General features: G+C 44.8%; 1 protein-coding gene across 2 annotated transcripts in view; it reads left to right on the top strand.

The window, feature by feature from the left end:
* Positions 1 to 18373, top strand: part of GRAMD1B (GRAM domain containing 1B) — a 159786-nt gene that overhangs the window by 83916 nt on the left and 57497 nt on the right. For both annotated transcript variants that reach the window (XM_069948857.1, XM_069948858.1), the window contains exon 3: positions 782 to 992. In XM_069948857.1, coding sequence (XP_069804958.1) covers positions 782 to 992 — 211 coding nt within the window. The remainder of the gene's footprint in view (positions 1 to 781; positions 993 to 18373) is intronic.

Raw genomic sequence — 18373 nt, 5'->3', positions numbered from 1 at the left:
GTGAATGGAAACAGAGTTGGGCAGAGCTGAGGGTTTGCTGCACTTGTATCTAGGCCGGGTAATCCTTTGTGAGGCTCTAACCCCCAAGGGCCCATTCACACTGCAGAAAACAGGCGGAAATTCTGCCTGCCTCAATGTTATGTATAGGGTTCCGCGGTTCTCCTTTGAAAGAATGTACATGTCAGTTCTTTCAGTGGAAAGCGGAGGCACCCTATACTTAACACTAAGGCAGTAAGGCAGGCGGAATTCCGAGCAGAGTCCACGGCGGGGACTCTGCATTGAGTTTCCGCCTGTTTTCCGCAGTGTGAATGGGCCCTAAGGCTCAGTTCACATTATCAGGAGTGCCAGATCCATCACAGACAGAATCCAACAGAGCTCTCAGACTGATCAGGTCCTGTACTGGTGTCTGTTCTGTACATGTGGAGCTGTTCTTACGTCCGCTATGATGGTACTGCTGGCGGAGACCCTGATGGTAGTGTGAACAGAGCCTGATACACTGTAACAAACCCTTTAAGATGAGAGATTTATACTGGTCAGAGGGTTATAAAGACTGGATACAACAGTAGCGAACCCTCAGCTGTGCAGACCCTACGAGGCCTGAAAAAGGTTACATGCCAAAACAAAAAGTTTATTAGAAAGTTGCTGAACTTTCACTTCAACTTTTCATTGTACAATGATAAACCGGTATGACTGTAGCTCTGGCTATCACCTGTAAGAGCTCAGGATATCCGACAGACAAGTCATCTGTACCCTGTGTAACCCTGCTGTCTTTTCACCATAGCACGGCAAGTAACTCGAACCGAAGCTCGCCTGCCTGCTCCCCCATCCTGCGCAAGCGCTCCCGCTCTCCGACACCCCAGCAGAGTGAAGGAGAAGTCATGGTGGAGAAAAGTTCGGACCATTCATCAGACAAATCTCCTCCGACCCCAGAACCCGGCGTGCAGCGGAGCGGATCCTCTCAGTCAGGACGCAGTGGAGGCAAGAATTCCAAGGTGCGTGTTACCTCCATTACCCTATATGACTGGACGCTGATGATGGGACGGCTGCCTGGACAAGGGGGGAGATTTATCAAACATGCTGTAAAGTGAAACTGGATCAGTTACCCCTAGCAACCAATCAGATTCCACCTTTCATTTTCCAAAGACTCTGTGATGAATGAAAGGTGGAATCTGATTGGTTGCTAGGGGCAACTGAGCCAGTTTCACTTTACACCATGTTTGATAAATCTCCCCCAAGGTGTTCTGGGTATAAGAATGTGCTGTTTGTGGTACAGAAAGAACATTATAATGGGTATATAGAGGACAAATACTTAACAAGATGATCCTGTAATTCCCCTTTCTTTTTACTTTATCATCAGCCTGTATAAGGACGTTGTCCAGGATTAGAAAAAGCACAGCTACATATTTGCAACAACATCACTACCCCTGTCCTCAGGCTGTGTGTTGTGTTACAATTCAGCTCCATACACTCAAACTGAGCACAGGAGACGTGCTGTTTCTGGAAGAAAGTGGCCATGCTTTTCTTATTTGTTAGATGTTTTGACTGCAGATTGGCAATGTGTAACCAATAGTGGTCAGAGAGCGAACCAATCACTCACAGATTTTCTATGTAATGCTACGAGCAGCGCCCGGAAGACAGGGAGCCGGGAACTAGTCATCTGGGTTGTGGCTAGTCACAGCTTTCTGCCTGTCAACCTGCCTCTCATGAGCCGGAATAAAAAAATGCTAGTAGGAAAAGCTGAGTAATTGGTTCGCTTTAAATACTGGAGCGCTCAACTCGAGTAACAAACCGCAGTGAAATCAATGGGAAACTCAAGCATATAACTAAGTACCCCCTGCGCGGCAGAGCAGACAGTGCGGAGGGTGCTTGGTTAACCTTTTACGTTTTTTTCGTACTAATTTTTGTAGATTTCGTATAAATACCCATTCAGGGGACAAAACATACATAATATAGAATGAAAAAATGTAATGTAAAACTGACGGCCAAGCGATGGGCTGTCAGGTATTGAAGGTGTATGGCCACCTTTACAGGAGCACCACAAGGTGCTCGGTCCATCATCAGACTCTATCAACACTAGTAACCAATAAAGAACTCTGTTCTGCTTGTCTTCTATCCCTAGTTATGAGTATGATTTGGTTTTATACTAAAGCTGACTATTGGAGGTCGCTGGACGTGATTTGCACCCAAAGTATTACATTGACTTTATTTGGGATCTGTTGGGTTTCCGCCATGCCGTCCAATATTTTGCCAGAACAAGAAAACACACCAACTTGTTTGCTATTTTTGTCAGTCTTCGATGGAGGGGATGTGAATGGGAATGGGCAAATTTACTGTAGTAGCAAAGAGAGGCGCTTCACTAGGCTCGGCCATCGGCTTGTCAGCCGGCTGCCTTTGAACTCTAAGCTGATGGCCGTGCCTAGTGAAACACTTCTCTACCCTGGTACTGTCAATTCGCTCATTGTGAAGCTTACTTGAAGGTTTTCTTAAGGTATGTGATGAGGAATCAGGTCTCCTCTGGTTTGGAAGCGGCTGCAGCTCAGTCTTTGTGCCATCTGCCTTAGCTATGTTTGCTGAACATACTGCATACCTATCTTCAATGGGGTTTTCTAATGAAGAGTTACAAACAAGTAACAAGCTTTGCTGTGCATGTAGCTGCTGTCGGCAATACTAGTTTTGTAAGAAAAAAAAAATGTGAATTGTCCGCAGCGCTAAGGGTCTGTTTACAGTACGGAATTTGCGTGGAGTCCGCATGAAGTTCTGCCTGTCCCATTGATTCAACAGGACATCTCACTTCCTATTGAATCAATGGGACAGGTGGAATTTCAAGTGGACTTCGCTTGAAATTCTGCAACAATTCCGTTGTGTGAAGGGACAGCTGTTTTGTGCTGCCTGAACCACATGCAGCATAAAGCTAAGTCGTTCTTCAGTAATACATCAAATTATGAATATTCTGAAATCCTAAGCGTTTTAGAGAAATCATCATCATCTTGAATTAATTTATCCGAGGGGGGAGACCCCAAGGCCACTCTGCCGGGGACCACCCTGATGACTGGTTACCCCCTTCCCTCTGGTTTTAAAAGAATAATTTCTCAGAAAAACCTGAGCATTTCAGAAAAAAATTACTCAGCTCTATTACCAAGTGCTGACTACTGTATGTTTCATGCTGCCCGTTTCCTTTTCAAGGAGCTCTATAGCGCCTCCATTCTAAGGATTGGAAGGGGTCAGAGCTTCACTTTTATTGCAGAGATCTGTGGTAGTCACATAGATATGAGCCTGTCTGAAAACACGTCCTTAATTGTTACTAAATCTGACTATAGCGGCGATAATTTATGAGGGTTCTGTATTTAGCTCCGCACTATAGTGGGTGTCAAGCTTCATCCATCTGTCCTGTGAGTTCAGTCTCTTCCAGACCTACTTGCATCTGGAGACAGTCAGAGGGAATCATTTCCTATAACCCTCAGTTCTTCTTGTCGGGTATTACGATTATTATCAGAGGATTTAACCACTCTGGTCCAGGGCCGTAGTTAAAGCTCTGGCTGCCCTGGGTACTGATGCCAAATACGCCCCTATTCAGACAAGAGAGGTAATTTATCAATTACAGTCACCACTTCTGCTGGCACACGCTACCTTTTTTCTGCAATGTGTCTGGAAAAGAAGGAAACTCATTCCTGTCACATGTAGATTTACTAAACAATCTCCTCCACTCTTCATCCCGAGAGTCCAGGGGAGTGGGCTATAATTTATTCTGCATTAGCCCCAACACAAGAGAACTGGCTCATCACAATCCGTAATCTAAGGGTCCATTCACACGTACAGGATCTGCAGCAGATACCAATGTGACTAAATGATGGAATACAACACAGAATCTGCACCTTTTAAATCTGCTAAATCATATCTGCTGCAGATCCTGTGTGTGTGAACAGAGCCTTATACTTATTAATAACACCTACAATGACTGATTAATACCGAGTACAATCGATTACCCCCACCTACCCAGCACAAAAAAAATATACACACACTGAAACCCCCCACCATCATATTCTGACCAATAATGCTGCCAAACAGGGACTGGTTACTACTGCCATTCCTCCATCATGTATTACTACCAGAATGTTATCACAACACAGTGACTGGTTAATAATACTCTATTGTGACCAAATATTAGCATTATTTAATGAGTCATACCCACCATACAGTGGTTACTAATAATACCGCCATACCCTGACCACTGATGCCACCGTAAAGTGACTGATAGCTGGAAACGTTATGTAAAACATTGTAGTGCAAATGTATTCGGACTCCCATAAACATTTGTACTAAAATGGCCAAACCAGAATGTTGTACATGAGTGTACATGTGAATCAGTGTGGGTATTATTGTCTTTTTTTGCAAGTTCAAAGAAAGTTAAGGGTTCCTTACTCATGGGCATGGGGCCTCCATATGGCCATGGGCTACTTACTTATAGTCATGGGCTTCTTACTTATGGTCATCGGCCCATCTTGTATAGCCAAGGACTCCTTACCTATAGTCATGACACCCTTCATGTATAGTCATGGGATCTGTACTTATGGTAATTGGACTTTCATGTATAGCCATGGGCTTCTTAGTGATGGGTCCTTCATGTATGGTCATGGGCCCTTTGTTTATGGCCATGGACTCCTTCCTTATAGTCATGGGTCCTTCACATATAGGCATGTGCTCATCACCTATGGTCTTAGGCCAATTCATAAAGCAGCATTATTACACGCTGTTTGAGTGCTACATCTAGATGGGGGTCTGCCGACTCTTCGGGCATTGGCTTTATGACTATATGTAAATAATTAGACTGTTATGTGTCAGTGTATCCTAGAATGAATTTTCTATGCTGAATCTAAGAGGGTCCAATACTGGTGTGTTTGCTCCTCTCTTGGAAGCTCCCCATCCTCTGCTACTAGCTGACAAGCACCGGTTAGAATGGGGGAGGCTTCTGGAGATCTCTACAGGGGACGATAAACTTGTAATCAGCAAATTATTACTTGCTGGAAATAGGACACTCTCCTAAAATAAGGACGATGCAAAGTTACATTACAGCAGAGGCCTTATCCCTGCTCGATGCTGTGGTTTGTGCTGTGAGGCTGGGTACGTGAGAAGAAGAAGCAGCCTGGCTTAAAATAGATGTGATTTCTCTGTGAGCGCTGGTGGTGCATGTACCACATGATGAGAATGTTCACACACATTATCCACCACTTCCCTTTTACTGTATGCCCCCTCCCTACCACACAGCTATATGGGGCTTCTTTCACAATACGTTCCATTATATAGTATGCTTTCTGCTATACCATACCAGGTTCGGACAGGTTGCGTCTATTTTCAATTATGTGATTTTCATCTTTCCAGTAGAATTTAATGGTGGATGATACACAGTATTGTTATTGTGCAGTATTGGATAACTTTGTTGTGCACTGAACCCTTTAAAGTAGTAGTGGAGAACCTGCCACCATCCAGCTGTAGTAAAACTACAATTCCCACCAGCATTTGCTTTGACTCTCCAGGCATGATGGGGATTGTAGTTGTGCAAAAGCTGGAGAGCTGCAGGTTCTTCCCCACTGCTTTAAGACAATGGATGCCTTTGTCATGGAAAAAAATTATTTAACTTGTTAGTTGTTTCATTGGGTTAAAATGTAACTCAGTCTGCAATCTTCATGTGTTTATTTATTCTCAGCCCCCCCAATGCAGTATGCTGTCTGCTCTTTAGGTTCAGATTCTTCTTATGTAAAGGTATACTCCCTGTAATACATGTGTGTGCAGGGGTCTTGAGTTTGCTATCTGTCCCTTTACACTTGTATACAGCCCATGTAATACTGCCCTGCAAACTGCCTTATATATGCTTTCCTCTATGTATGTTCTCCCTCCTATCTGCAGTCTGTGTAAGCTGCCCTCCATGTACCCTCTCCCTCCTATCTGCAGTCTGTGTAAGCTGCCCTCCATGTACCCTCTCCCTCCTATCTGCAGATTGTGTGAGCTGCTCTTCATGTATTTTCGCCGACCTGTCATCTTTGAGAGCTACTCTCCATGTATGCTCTGCTCCCTATCTACAGCCGGTGTGAGCTGCCCTCCTGCATGCTCTGGTCCCTATCTATAGCCGGTGTGAGCTGCCCTCTTCTGTTCTCTCCTTCCTATCTTCAGCCTGTGTGAGCTGCCCTCCATGCATTCTGTCCCTCCTATCTGCAGTCTGTGTGAGCTGCCCTCCATGCATTCTATCCTCCCTGTCTGCAGCCTGTGCGAGCTGCCCTCCATGCATTATATCCCTCCTATCTGCAGTCTGTGTGAGCTGCCCTCCATGTATGCTCTTTTCCCTATCTTCAGCCTGTGTGAGCTGTTCTCCTGTATGCCCTCCTCCCTATCTATAGCTAGTTTAACCCTCCATGTAAGCTCTTTCAACTCTCCACCCTCTTGTCTGCTGGGTACAACCGTTTTTGAAGGGGTTATCCAGCGCTACAAACATGGCCACTTTCTTCCAGAGACAGCACCACTGTTGTCACCTGTTTGGGTGCAGGTTTTGTAAATCAGTTCCATTGAAGTGAATAGAGCTTATTAGCAAACCACACCTGAACTGGGGACCAAAGTGATGCTGTCTCTAGAAGAAGGTGGCCATGTTTTTGTAGAGCTTGATAACCCCTTTACTACCAAAAACTGGGAGGTGTCAAATATAAAACATGTCTGAAGCAGAAAAAGTGACTTTATAAAATGATTATCACTTACGATTGTCTGGATCCCACCTCTGGGACCCTCACTGGTCCTGACCTTGAGGAGCTCAGATCCTGGAGAGAAGACAATAATACACATACAATTATGTGTGACCTCAGGACTGTGGTCCCTCTGCTGTAGGGACTGTACGGCACTGCTGGATGGTCACTCAATAGGAGGAGGAATATTGTGCTGAATGCATGCATCTAGTTATCAGGTTGTTAGTGGTATACAGGTGTTTCACTGAGTGTATAGACAGGGATGGGGAACCTTCGGCCCTCCAGCTGTTGCAAAACTACAATTCCCATCATGCCTGGACAGCCAACGGCTGTCCAGGCATGATGGGAATTGTAGTTTTGCAACAGCTGGAGGGCCGAAGGTTCCCCATCCCTGGTCTAGACAAATGCCTATTATAGGGAATGCTGTGGGCCCTAAAGGGTTACTCCACCCAAACAGCATATTATATTAGGCAATAAGGAATCCTATACACACGGTCTGTCATTATATTGAATTCTCACTTGGAGGGAAAGGCTGACACCGCTAGGGTTACAGAACAGAGATGACACTGTGACCGGAGCCCCCGCATCTCGTCTGACTGGACATGTGGCCCGGGGCTCCTCAATTTGCTTAATGTGCAGCAAATATTTTAGTCCTCAGCTGAAAGCTCTCCGGTCATTCAGCCAGAATATCCAATGATGTATGCAGTGCATAAATTTACCGGGTTTAGCCATATACCACGTTAATTCAAGAGGCCGTGGTGTTTCATAGGTGTCTACCTAGCTTCTATTTTCCAGTTCTTTAAGGTGCCGCATACAATCTGTGCTCGATATTATATAGTATCTGGGACAAGCCCCAAGTGGCGGGTCTGTGGAGGATATAACAAATAATATCACGCGGTAGATGGCGGCGTATACTGATCCAATACTGTATGTGGGTTATTCTCCGCTATGTATCTGCTGCTGCTTTCCAGGAAGCTTCGCTTTAGCATTGAGCCACAGTCAAGAGGTTGTCATCACTGGTCGCCTCCGTGTTACAGCCAATAGACCTGTAAACGTCCCTTTGAGAACGCTGCCAAGACCCGACATCCTATCCTGGAAACAAACACTGGTGACATTGTGTCACCTCACAAGTGGCAGACGTGTGCAGCATCTCCAAGGTCACAGCCGTCATGGTGAAAGTGAACCAATGTGACCGGATGGACGGCTCCAAGAAGAGGTGTCTTCATTTTATTCCTTTACTTTTCGTTGTCAGCATTGCAGCTTATACTGTATATGACTGAGCAGAGTTATGTCGCTGAAATAGCAGAGTTTACTGTGCGGACGCCTAAGGCTATGACATTAAAGAGCTTCCCCTTTAAAATCCCCCAAATCTCCAGTAAATCGAAGTCCTTGAGTCGTCCTTTTCTGTCAAGTGGATAAACCTTATGTTCAGCGGCTTCTCTTCAGCTCTTCTCTCAGTAGTACGACTCCAGCAATGGTCGTCACCCAGCTTTCCTAGAGTCCTGAATGTAAATCTGCCTAGTTATGATACAACCCCCACTGCTTAAACCAGATGACAACCCCAATAAGAGCTGTGATAATGGTCAGAAGGGGTATTTCCCACAATCACCCTCTTCTTAAATACTGTAGACCCCAGAGGATAGAAGTAATGGTCGGTGTATGGTGAGTATCCACTACATTCTCACTAGTGGGTGGTGCTGAATGTCAGATTATCAGCCATTATCCAGCATTAAAAAAAAAAACACAGCTGCTTCATTTTAAAAACAGCGCAACGCTTTTGTTCAGGATGTGTGTGGTATTACAACTCTGCTCAATTTACTTCAGTGAAAGTAAGATGCAATACCAAACTCAAATGATGCAGTATGTATTTTTTTGTAGTATCCCGCATCCCTGTTTGTCCTGTTTTTTTTTTTTTAATATGGATCTTGTACATACTAACAGGATGCCGGTGACACAACATAGAATTCAATGGGAAATTTGCTCAGGTAAAATACATATTGAATCACCCCCGTCCCCCTGGATACTAACAATTCGTTCCATACTTATGTTTTCAGTCTCCTTCTCCCATTTCTGGGCTGCTGCTTTGTATTGAAGACACAGAAAACTGTGCATGAGCTGTTCCCTCTGTCTCCGCTCTGAACCCCCTCCCTTTCCAAGACAGCTGATGTACACAGGGTCCCTGGTCAGTTGTCTCTCTGTTCTGTAATGCTGGGAGCGATAATCACAGTTGAAGTCATTAGCACCTTGGCCTCAGAGTAACCCTTCCTGCATTACAGAGTGCAAAAACAGCTGTCCAGGGAGCTGTTAACATCAGTTGTCTTGGAAGGGAGTTGGAAGCAGAGAGGGAAAGAACTGTTCATAAACATTTTTTTTTTTTGTCTTCAGCAGAAAGCAGCAGCTCAGGACTGGGGAAGGAATTGTTAGTGTCAAGGAAGGGGGGGGGGAATGATAAATCGCGCGGACTCTCAGGAACCAAGTACATTACTGACTATGTCAGCAACAAACCCTGTGTGTATATATATATATATATATATATATATATATATATATATATACACATACAGTGTGTGTGTGATATATATATATATATATATATATATATATATATATATATATATTTTATATATTATACTTTTTCTCAAGAAGAGCATAACTAGCACTGGTATGACACTGTTGGATATGTTAGGATAACTATATATTTATTAAAATATATTATATTATATAAAAATTACCGATAAGAGACTCGCTGATCTCAACGAAGCCTTCCAGCGCTGCTCTGCTCCCTGCCGCTCCTCTCAGGATGCCGGGAAAAGCCGGATCCAATCCTGAGAAACTTCTCCCAGTTTCCCAGGATTAGATCCATCTTCTCCCCAGTACCCGAGGTGGAGCGACAGGGAGCAAAGCAGCGCTGGAAGGCTGTAGGCTGGAATGGATGAGCGGAGCGCTGATCAAACTAACCACTTCCGCTTCATTGAGATCAGCGATTTGCTCATCTGTAATTTTTTATATACATTAATGCAAAAACCACCAAAACTGTAAGTGGCGCAGACAGTACTTCATTATGTTGGCAGCCCCTACATCTGTATGTTGTTCCCTTTCTGTTGAAGAATAGACTGTTTGTTTTTTGCAGAACAAATACTGTCGTGAGCTATACAAATAAAAGAGCGTGTGGTTTTCCATTCAACCTATTGACTTCTATAGCAACAATAAGAGAATATGGATCCTAAATACAGAAGTGTGAATGAAGGCTAACTGTGTAATGGGGGTGTCTGCAAGATTGTGCAGTGCCATATTACTGCTTTTCTGACTGTCCCAGTGTCGTCTTACTAAGATCCTGTTTTTCTTTGTAACTTATTAACCATTCGAAAAAAGTGCTATAAAGTTATAGTCCACTGCAGTTGATTCCTGTTTATGGCTGACTGTCTTCTTCTTGCTCCTGAGACAAGTGCTTGGTCCAGGCCCTGCTCAGCCAATCACTGCTCACAGCGGGCTCCTGCCTCCTACAGTGATTGGCTGAGCAGGCAAGTTCTGCACCAGGTACTCATCTCAGAGGAGCGCAGTAGGTCATGGGACTGGAGTCAAATAGGAGCTGTGGGGGACCAGGGGTAGATGAGTATGTATAACCTTCCCCCCCCCCCCCCCCTTTTTTTTTTTTCTTATAATTTTTTGCAACCACCAAACACCCCTTTAACACCATTGTATTACTCAGCTTTTCTTCTTGCAAACCCCAGTCCGAGAGCACCATCTGTCAATACACTATTAGTATCATATATAAGAAGTCGGGCTGCATTCATATGTGTTTCCACTGTATGGTGTAATATAAGTCATACCCTAAGTGTCTCTTCTGGGGGGGAACAATCTCTGCTTTAGTCTGCCTTTTCTCTACTCCTTTGGATAGAACCTTTGAAGGTATAGTCCCTACTATGAGTTGGCCATACACCTGATACATTTACATTTTGTGTATTGGCCTCCTGATTCTCCCCCCTATGCCAGATGTTGAGGGAGACAACGATTGAGCATGTTAGATGTAAATTACCCCATCCTTTTGTTCTTGGGGAGAGAAACCACCACCAGAGGCTTCTGCCGCTATCCATTAATAACGTATACATGGTCAGCCGAGTGTGCATGTATATTGGGGGATGGAGAGAAGGAGCAGTTGGCCGACAGGTGTCTTATGGGTATGGCTAACCCTTATAGCCTTGTTCTTTGCTCCTATATTGCTCCAGAACGTTTCACGTTTCAGCCTGGTCTGCACCCTGTTCATTATATTATCTGTCATTCTGAGACCAGGCTCATGTCTTTCCTTATGTAGCAGCAGGACAAAATATCTACCTACCTCTCTCTGGCCTAGTATGTCAGACTCATTGCAGGTTTGTATATAGTTATTTAGCTATAAGTCATGGGGGATAGTCAGGGGAGCAGATTAGCCCCCCCCCCCCCGGCCAACATTGGGCTCTTTATGTGATATTTCTGTGCTCTGTGGTCTTAGCTCTAATTTTCTCTGTGTTTTTGTTTCAGTATGACAGACTTAACCTCATCAAAGTAAGCTGTTCTTTTTATCTTGTCCCCCGGTCTTGTCTTCCTCCCCTGGTCCTGGCTATATAGAGGTGACTAGACTGGTCCCTGGCATTGCCCTGCAGCTTGTGTGCACCTATCTAGACCTCCTCCTCTATGTGCCTATCCCTGTGCGCTGTCTGGTTATATCAGAGGTCTGACCTGCTGAGAATCCACTACAGGTTGTCACCAGACCTAGTGACCTACTAAACCACAGACCAACCCCCCTGCCTATAGCTCCCTGCAGATAGAAGTCCTCCCGCTGTCTGTCCTATTATACGTTTTACAAGAAAGCTCTAGGGAAAAAATAAACTTTCCACTTACATGTATTTATCGGTGAGTCTCTGAAAAGAAGCTATAACCTGTAAATTGACTGACATCCTTGCTCATATTATACTTAAAAAGTCCATCGGGCGGGCCTTATAAATGATTGACAGTACTATTTGTGAACTTAAACAGGGGCAGCTGCCAGTTATGAGTAGGACCGCCCTATGGACTCCTAAGAATAAGCAGAGGTTTAGATCAATGATTGACAATATGACCGCTATGTGTCTATCTGCTCCGCTCTGCCTGCTCTATAACATGTTGCCTGCAGAAAGGGTGTTCCTTAAAGGGATTGTCTGGTTGCTCTGGACCCGCCATCTGCAAAAAATGTGTTTCATATGTAAGAACCCAACTCTGGACAAACTCTTACACCACGTGATCAGCTTATCTTCATGGAACCTGCTAATATAGATTGTCTGTAGTGGACAACCCCTTTAAGACTTCCTGATGAAATTGCCGATAATGGCTTACACACTTGTGAGGATCCAGCAGGGGTCACTTACATCACGTAGCAGAGCTGGTAGAGCGCACCAGCCCTACTGATCCTGTCTGCCAGGCTTAGAGGAAGATGACAGCTGGGACCCAGCGCTGTATCGTGGATTGCTCAGTAACTTGTCCCATCCTCCTCTCTGGGGAGAGAACTGGCAGGGGACTCTCTTCTCTCGGCCAGAATTTTTCTTCATATTCCATTCAGCCCTTTGTGGATTACGTTGGTTTGTTAGATGGGTAACAGATGCCGGGTAACATCCGCTCACAGAATTCATTGGGTGGCTTTCTCTCAGAGCAATGTTACAACGGCCCCCAATGGCATATAGGTCAGGGTAAGGCTCTGTTCACACATAGGTCTCCAGAAAACGTGATGCACGTACATCCAAACAACTCCCACACACCGCATTCACTGCACAGGGTGCTTACATTGCCCCAGGTATTAGGCATGGTGGCATCTGTCATGTACACTTTCTGGCATATCCACTGCTAAGAGCCGGGGCCCTGCTCAGTATTATTGTGGCCCTCAACCCCTGTCTGCTAGTGTGGATCCACAGATACAGACAGGATAGCAGATGTGTGAATATAACTTCATATGGGATTATGTGGAATATTTACATCTGTAGGATAGTTGTATAGGACGAAGAGAACACAAAACCAGGGGGCTAATGTAGTGCAGGAGGTTCAGCAATGTTTTCCACAATGTATAAGGATATAGGTCAGACTAACCTTACAGTATTGTGCTCAGCAGGCAAAACACTAGCGATCATATAGATATAAAGTGTCCGCTGCCCGGCTTGTAGTTAGGACATCGGTAACCCGTCTCCATACAGTGCCCACTAGAATATCCAAGCACCAAGATAAACCAAATGGACTACTCCAATAACCTTGGCGCAGGACAAAAACAAAAAGGATGGCACCGCTTCCAATTTAGCCTTTATTTGCATGCAGCTGACAATGAGAAACGCGTTTCAGGGGCTGAGCTAGCACCTTCCTCAGGCTCCTCCACTGCCCTAGAGGAAGTGGTGTATTCTCTCCAGTCTGACACAGTGCTCTCTGCGGCCTCCTCTGTTGCTGTCAGGAACTGTCCAGAGCAGGAGGGGATTATGGGGATTTGCTGCTGGTCTGGACAGTTCCTGACATGGACAGAGGTGGCAGCAGAGAGCACTGTGTTAGACTGGAGAGAATACACCACTTCCTGCATGACATACAGCAGCTAAAAAGTACTGGAAGATTGGAGATTTTTAAATAGAAGTAAATTACAAATCTATATAACTTTCCGACATCCGTTGATTTAATTTATTTTCTCTGGGGTACCGCTTTAAGTGTTCTAACACAAAAGTGAGTGGGCACCTCTAATATAGAGAATTCCAGTAGAGAGGTGCAAACGAAAAGAAAAACCAAGGTAAAGATACAAAGAAATGGATGTCCACAGCTCCAATAAAGAGTTCGTAATCTTTATTCAAAAGTTCCTCTTAAAATCCATAGAAACAACATTAAAAAAACATACTGCCATGCTGGCAAAGATATAATACACACAAAATAAGAAAAAGTAACCTACTGAGGCTAAACATAAGTAATCAAAGCAAAATCATTGTATTATGCACAAAAGGCAACTGGGATACAGACAGATTAAATGCAATACGAGACACGCCAGAAGGGGAGAAAGCTCATATACTCCAAAACCAATCCTTACTGTCAGGGTGCCTTCACACACACCGGCTCCGCAGCGGATTTCATGCTGTGGATCCAGTGTCAGTGCATCCCTATGAGAATACATACTCACAGCGGGATTGACATCCCGCTGTGTGTATGTAAGTTAACCCTTCAGCGGCCGGAGCATACATCACCTCCTCCCTGCTCCGGCTTGCTTTGGGGGTTCAGTGGCTGCAGCGGGGCAAGCAGACGCCGGAACCACCAGAGTGGGGAGCAGGTGATGTATGCTCCGGTCGCCGGGGGGTTAACTTACATACACACAGCGGGATGTCAATCCTGCTGTGAGTATGTATTCTCATAGGGATGCACTGACACTGGGGCCACAGTGGATTTTGCTGCAAATCCACAGTGAATCCGGTGTGTGTGAAGGCACCCTTATAGCGAATGTCCCATCATGTACATCGCTTTGGATTTTTAACATTAACAGAACGGCACAGGGTTGTTGGTGCTGCAGTCCTGTTTTATAAACTGCTGCCCAGCTCCTGCGCACAGCGCTGGACTATTACTGAGCACTGGCCCATCCCGGAGCACAGGGGACAGGAACGCTGCCCCCCTCTGTAAAGCGGCTCCTATAGAATAAATGCAGCCGCATCACAGAGGGTGGGGGTTTTGTCACACTGGGGGCTGGCGCTCTTGCCCCCAGTGCTCCGGAATAGTCCAGCACCGTCCGGGAGAGCTGGGCAGCAGTTCAAAAGCAGGACCGCACCACCAACATCCCTGCGCCAATCCGTTAATGTTAAAAACCCTAAAAGTGATGTAACAGTGAGGATGGGGTTTGCAGTATATTGGATCTTTCTCCCCTTTGTATTATCTTTAATCTGTCTGTATCCCAGTTATGTGTTAGTTTGTTATTTGTGTTAAGTTCAGACTTTTTCGTCTTTTGTATGTGTAGATTACCCCTTTAAGTGTTGTTATATTCCAGGACAGTGTTTCCCAACCTTTGGTTCTCCACCTGTTACACAACAACAACTACTATTACGTCCTCAAAGTTTTTGACTGTTGTATTTCCGCAGCATCTAGAAAGTCACAGGATTGAGAGCACTGTCATACGGAGTGATGTTAGCCTCTTGCTGCCAGGGGCATGATAAATAGGGCAATGTCAGGGGATGATGAGGGCAGTAGTTGTGCCACAGATTAGGGAGCACTATCCCTGATGAGGGTTGTAGTACTGCCCTGGTGTATACATTGGCACCTCTGCTTGTTCTCTATAATTATTATGATATCTTTGCTCCATCATACGAGGGATTAGCAGCGTCTTATGGAGCCGTCAGGATTTATAACATTATCCCGGTGTCCCCAGCGATGTATAAGTAAGAATCTGTCCTTGTCTGAACGCCCAGAATAATGCCGCCATACAATACAATGACACAGAGGTGGTTCGTATTGAAGAGAATAATGCCGCCATACAATGCAATGACACAGAGGTGCCTGCCCCTCCCGGTGAGCGCTGAGCCGAATAAGGCACACGACAACAGGCTGGCTGTATCTGTAACAATATTTTCCTGCGCTCGCTCTTCCCTGGAGATGGCCCTTTAAGGAGGTTTATATAATTGTGGATAAGCCGTGTCTAGTAGGAAACACGGACAGGATAAATACATATCCCGGGATTTTACAAGCGATGTGCTGATTAATAGACACAAGTTCTTTTGCAGATTGCGGTGATGGGAAAAGGAAGATCTCTTTGGGATTAGCGCCCCCTAGTGCTTTTCCAGTGCACTTCTCTCTGTAGTTTCTTGCACACAGTTTCCTCTGTTGATAGCGGTCGTCCTGGTGGTTTATGAGAGATGAGTCCATAGAACTACAGACTCTGTACTTAGTGTCAGACAGCTGCTGCCAAGGCAAATACCATCATGGGGGGCATCAAAAAGGGGCATAGTCAGTCAGACCTCACATGGATTAGTGTGTATAGTACAGGGCACAAGAAAGGCATAGCAGAGCTGAAGGCTATCCAGGCATGATAGGGTTTGTAACTTATGCAGCTTGATAGTGTGTGTGTGTATATATATATAAATAAAAAAATAATAAATAAATATATATATATGTATATATATATATGTATATATATATAACATTTTGCATCAATATCCTCCACAGTGCTGTACAAAACCCAAATAGTTCCCTATTCCCATAAGAGTTCACAGTTTAGATATATTTTATCAGTATGTTTTGGAGTGTTGGAAGGAAGCCATGCATACACCGAGAGTACATAGACCTTGTGCTTGGTGGGATAGGACCCCAGTGCTGCAAGACAACAGTGTTTAAAGGGGTATTCCACTCAAACATAACTTTTCATATGTTGCTGCCCCTGGTGAGACTAACAATTCCTTCCATACTTGTTATTATCTGTTCACTCCCCCCCCCCCCAGTTCTGAGCTGCTGCTTTCTGCTGAAAACACATAAAAATGTGCACAAGCCAAAAATGTGCACCCATGGTTGATACGAAAGCCTGTCAGCTACATTAAAAACCAACATCAGAAGTTAGTATATAATTTGATCAAACCATATTGCCTCATGTACCACGTGCAGGTCTCTGATACACGAGTCCCTAACCAAACAACACTGTGCCGGTCAGCGAACCCAATCCACGAAATGGCCCTGCAACCCCAATGTCACAGGACCAAACCCCACAGGCACTGCCAGCGGAGAAAGCAAACAAGAACTGGAGATGTACTGCTCTAAATATCATAGCATATGTGAATACAAATGAAAAAAATGGGTGCACAAAGCCTGCATACAAAGCAAAGCAGTGGAAATGAACAGAAGTAAGCATGCAATAAGGGCAATGGCACACCAAAGTAGAAATAAATGTAAATATCTTTATTTAACAAACCATGTTTCATGGTTTGTTAAATAAAGATCTTTAGATTTATTTTTACTTTGGTGTGCCATTGCCCTTATTGCATACTTCTGTTTGTTTCGAAAACTGCAATAGAGTTTGATCAAATTATACACTAACTTCTGATGTTGGTTTTTAATGTAGCTGATAGGCTTTAGTATCAACCATGGGTGCGATGTGCAGCCATTTCTGTCTTTTTAGGCTTGTGCATATTTTATGTATTCTGTCCCTTTTCTTTGTGGCTAGCACTCCTCCTTTGTAAGACCCACGTGATCCAACATATGGTAAGAACCTCCTTTATTCCTCCCATTCTACCTGCAGGAGCAATGGTGAGAGGTAACAGCTTGTGGTGTTTGGTGGCCGCTTTCTCTGCCGGTGGTGCCTGCAGGGTTTCGGGGGGGGGGGGGGGGGGGCCTTGGGGTTTGGTCCTGTGACATTGGGGTTGCAGGGCCATTCTGTGGTCCCTCTTCACTGCTTGCGCTTGCTTTGCCGGGTTTGCGTCCACTGACCGGCACAGTGTTGTTTAGCGTAAGGACTCATGTGTATCAGAGACCTGCATGTGGTACATGAGGCAATATGGTTTGATCAAATGGTATACCAACTTCTGATGTTGGTTTTTAATGTAGCTGTTAGGCTTTTGTATCAACCATGGGTGAGATGTGCAGCAATTTCTGTCCTTTTAGGCTTGTACACAAAAATGTGTGTAAGAGCTTTTTTCTGTCTCCTCTGTCTCCCCATCCTCCCCCCTCCCTTCTGAGACGGCTGACACAAACAAGTCCCTAACTGGCTTTATCTGAAACTTTGTAGCTTCTTTGTTATGCTGGGAGATCTGAGGTCAAGTTGCTAATGAACTCGCTGTGATTAATTCTCCCAGCATTACAAAAAATCTACAATGTTGCAGATACAGCCGGTCAGGGACTTTTTTTTTTTTTTTTTTACATCAGCCATCTCAAAAGTGAGGGGGGAGCAGGAGGAGAAAGAGAGAGAGCCTCACACACAGATTTTTTTGTCTTCAGCAGCTCAGAACTGGGGGAAGGAGACTGAATAGATAATAAGTATGGAAGAAATTATTAGTCTCACTATGGGCAGCAACATATCAAAAGTTCTGTTTGAGTGGAATACCCCTTTAATCTCAGCTGCCCAACTAAAGCCATAACACATGGGTAGGGAACCTTGGCTCTCCAGCCATTGCAAAACTACAACTCCCATTAAGCTTTGGCTGACCAGGCATGATGAGAATTGTAGTTTTGCAACAGCAAGTAAGCCAAGATTTCCTACCATAACTAGAGATGAGCGAACCGGGTTCGGGTTCGAGTTGATCCGAACCTGATCGTTCGGCATTTGATTAGCTGGGGCTGCTGAACTTGGATAAAGCTCTAAGGTTGTCTGGAAAACATGGATACAGCCAATGACTATATCCATGATTTCCACATAACCTTAGGGCTTTATCCAAGTTCAGCAGACACCGCTAATCAAATGCCGAAAGTTCAGGTTCGGATCGACTCGAGCATGCTCCAGGTTCGCTCAGCTCTAACCATAACATTATGGGAACCAAAACCAGACCCCTCTCTCCAGTTATCTCCGGATCTCCTCCTCTTGCAGACTTGGTATTATCTGTGCTCTCATTTATGTTGATGGCACTGGTGTAGTACTACATTTATTTGGGTGAATATCTTTCCCCGGTTTGCTGGAGGAGCTGGATCTGGATGTTCAGAGATGATCAGAGATGCTC

Source organism: Dendropsophus ebraccatus, chromosome 12 (genome assembly GCF_027789765.1).
Source record: "Dendropsophus ebraccatus isolate aDenEbr1 chromosome 12, aDenEbr1.pat, whole genome shotgun sequence".
NCBI lineage: Eukaryota > Metazoa > Chordata > Amphibia > Anura > Hylidae > Dendropsophus > Dendropsophus ebraccatus.
This window is presented reverse-complemented; position numbering and strand designations above follow the sequence as displayed.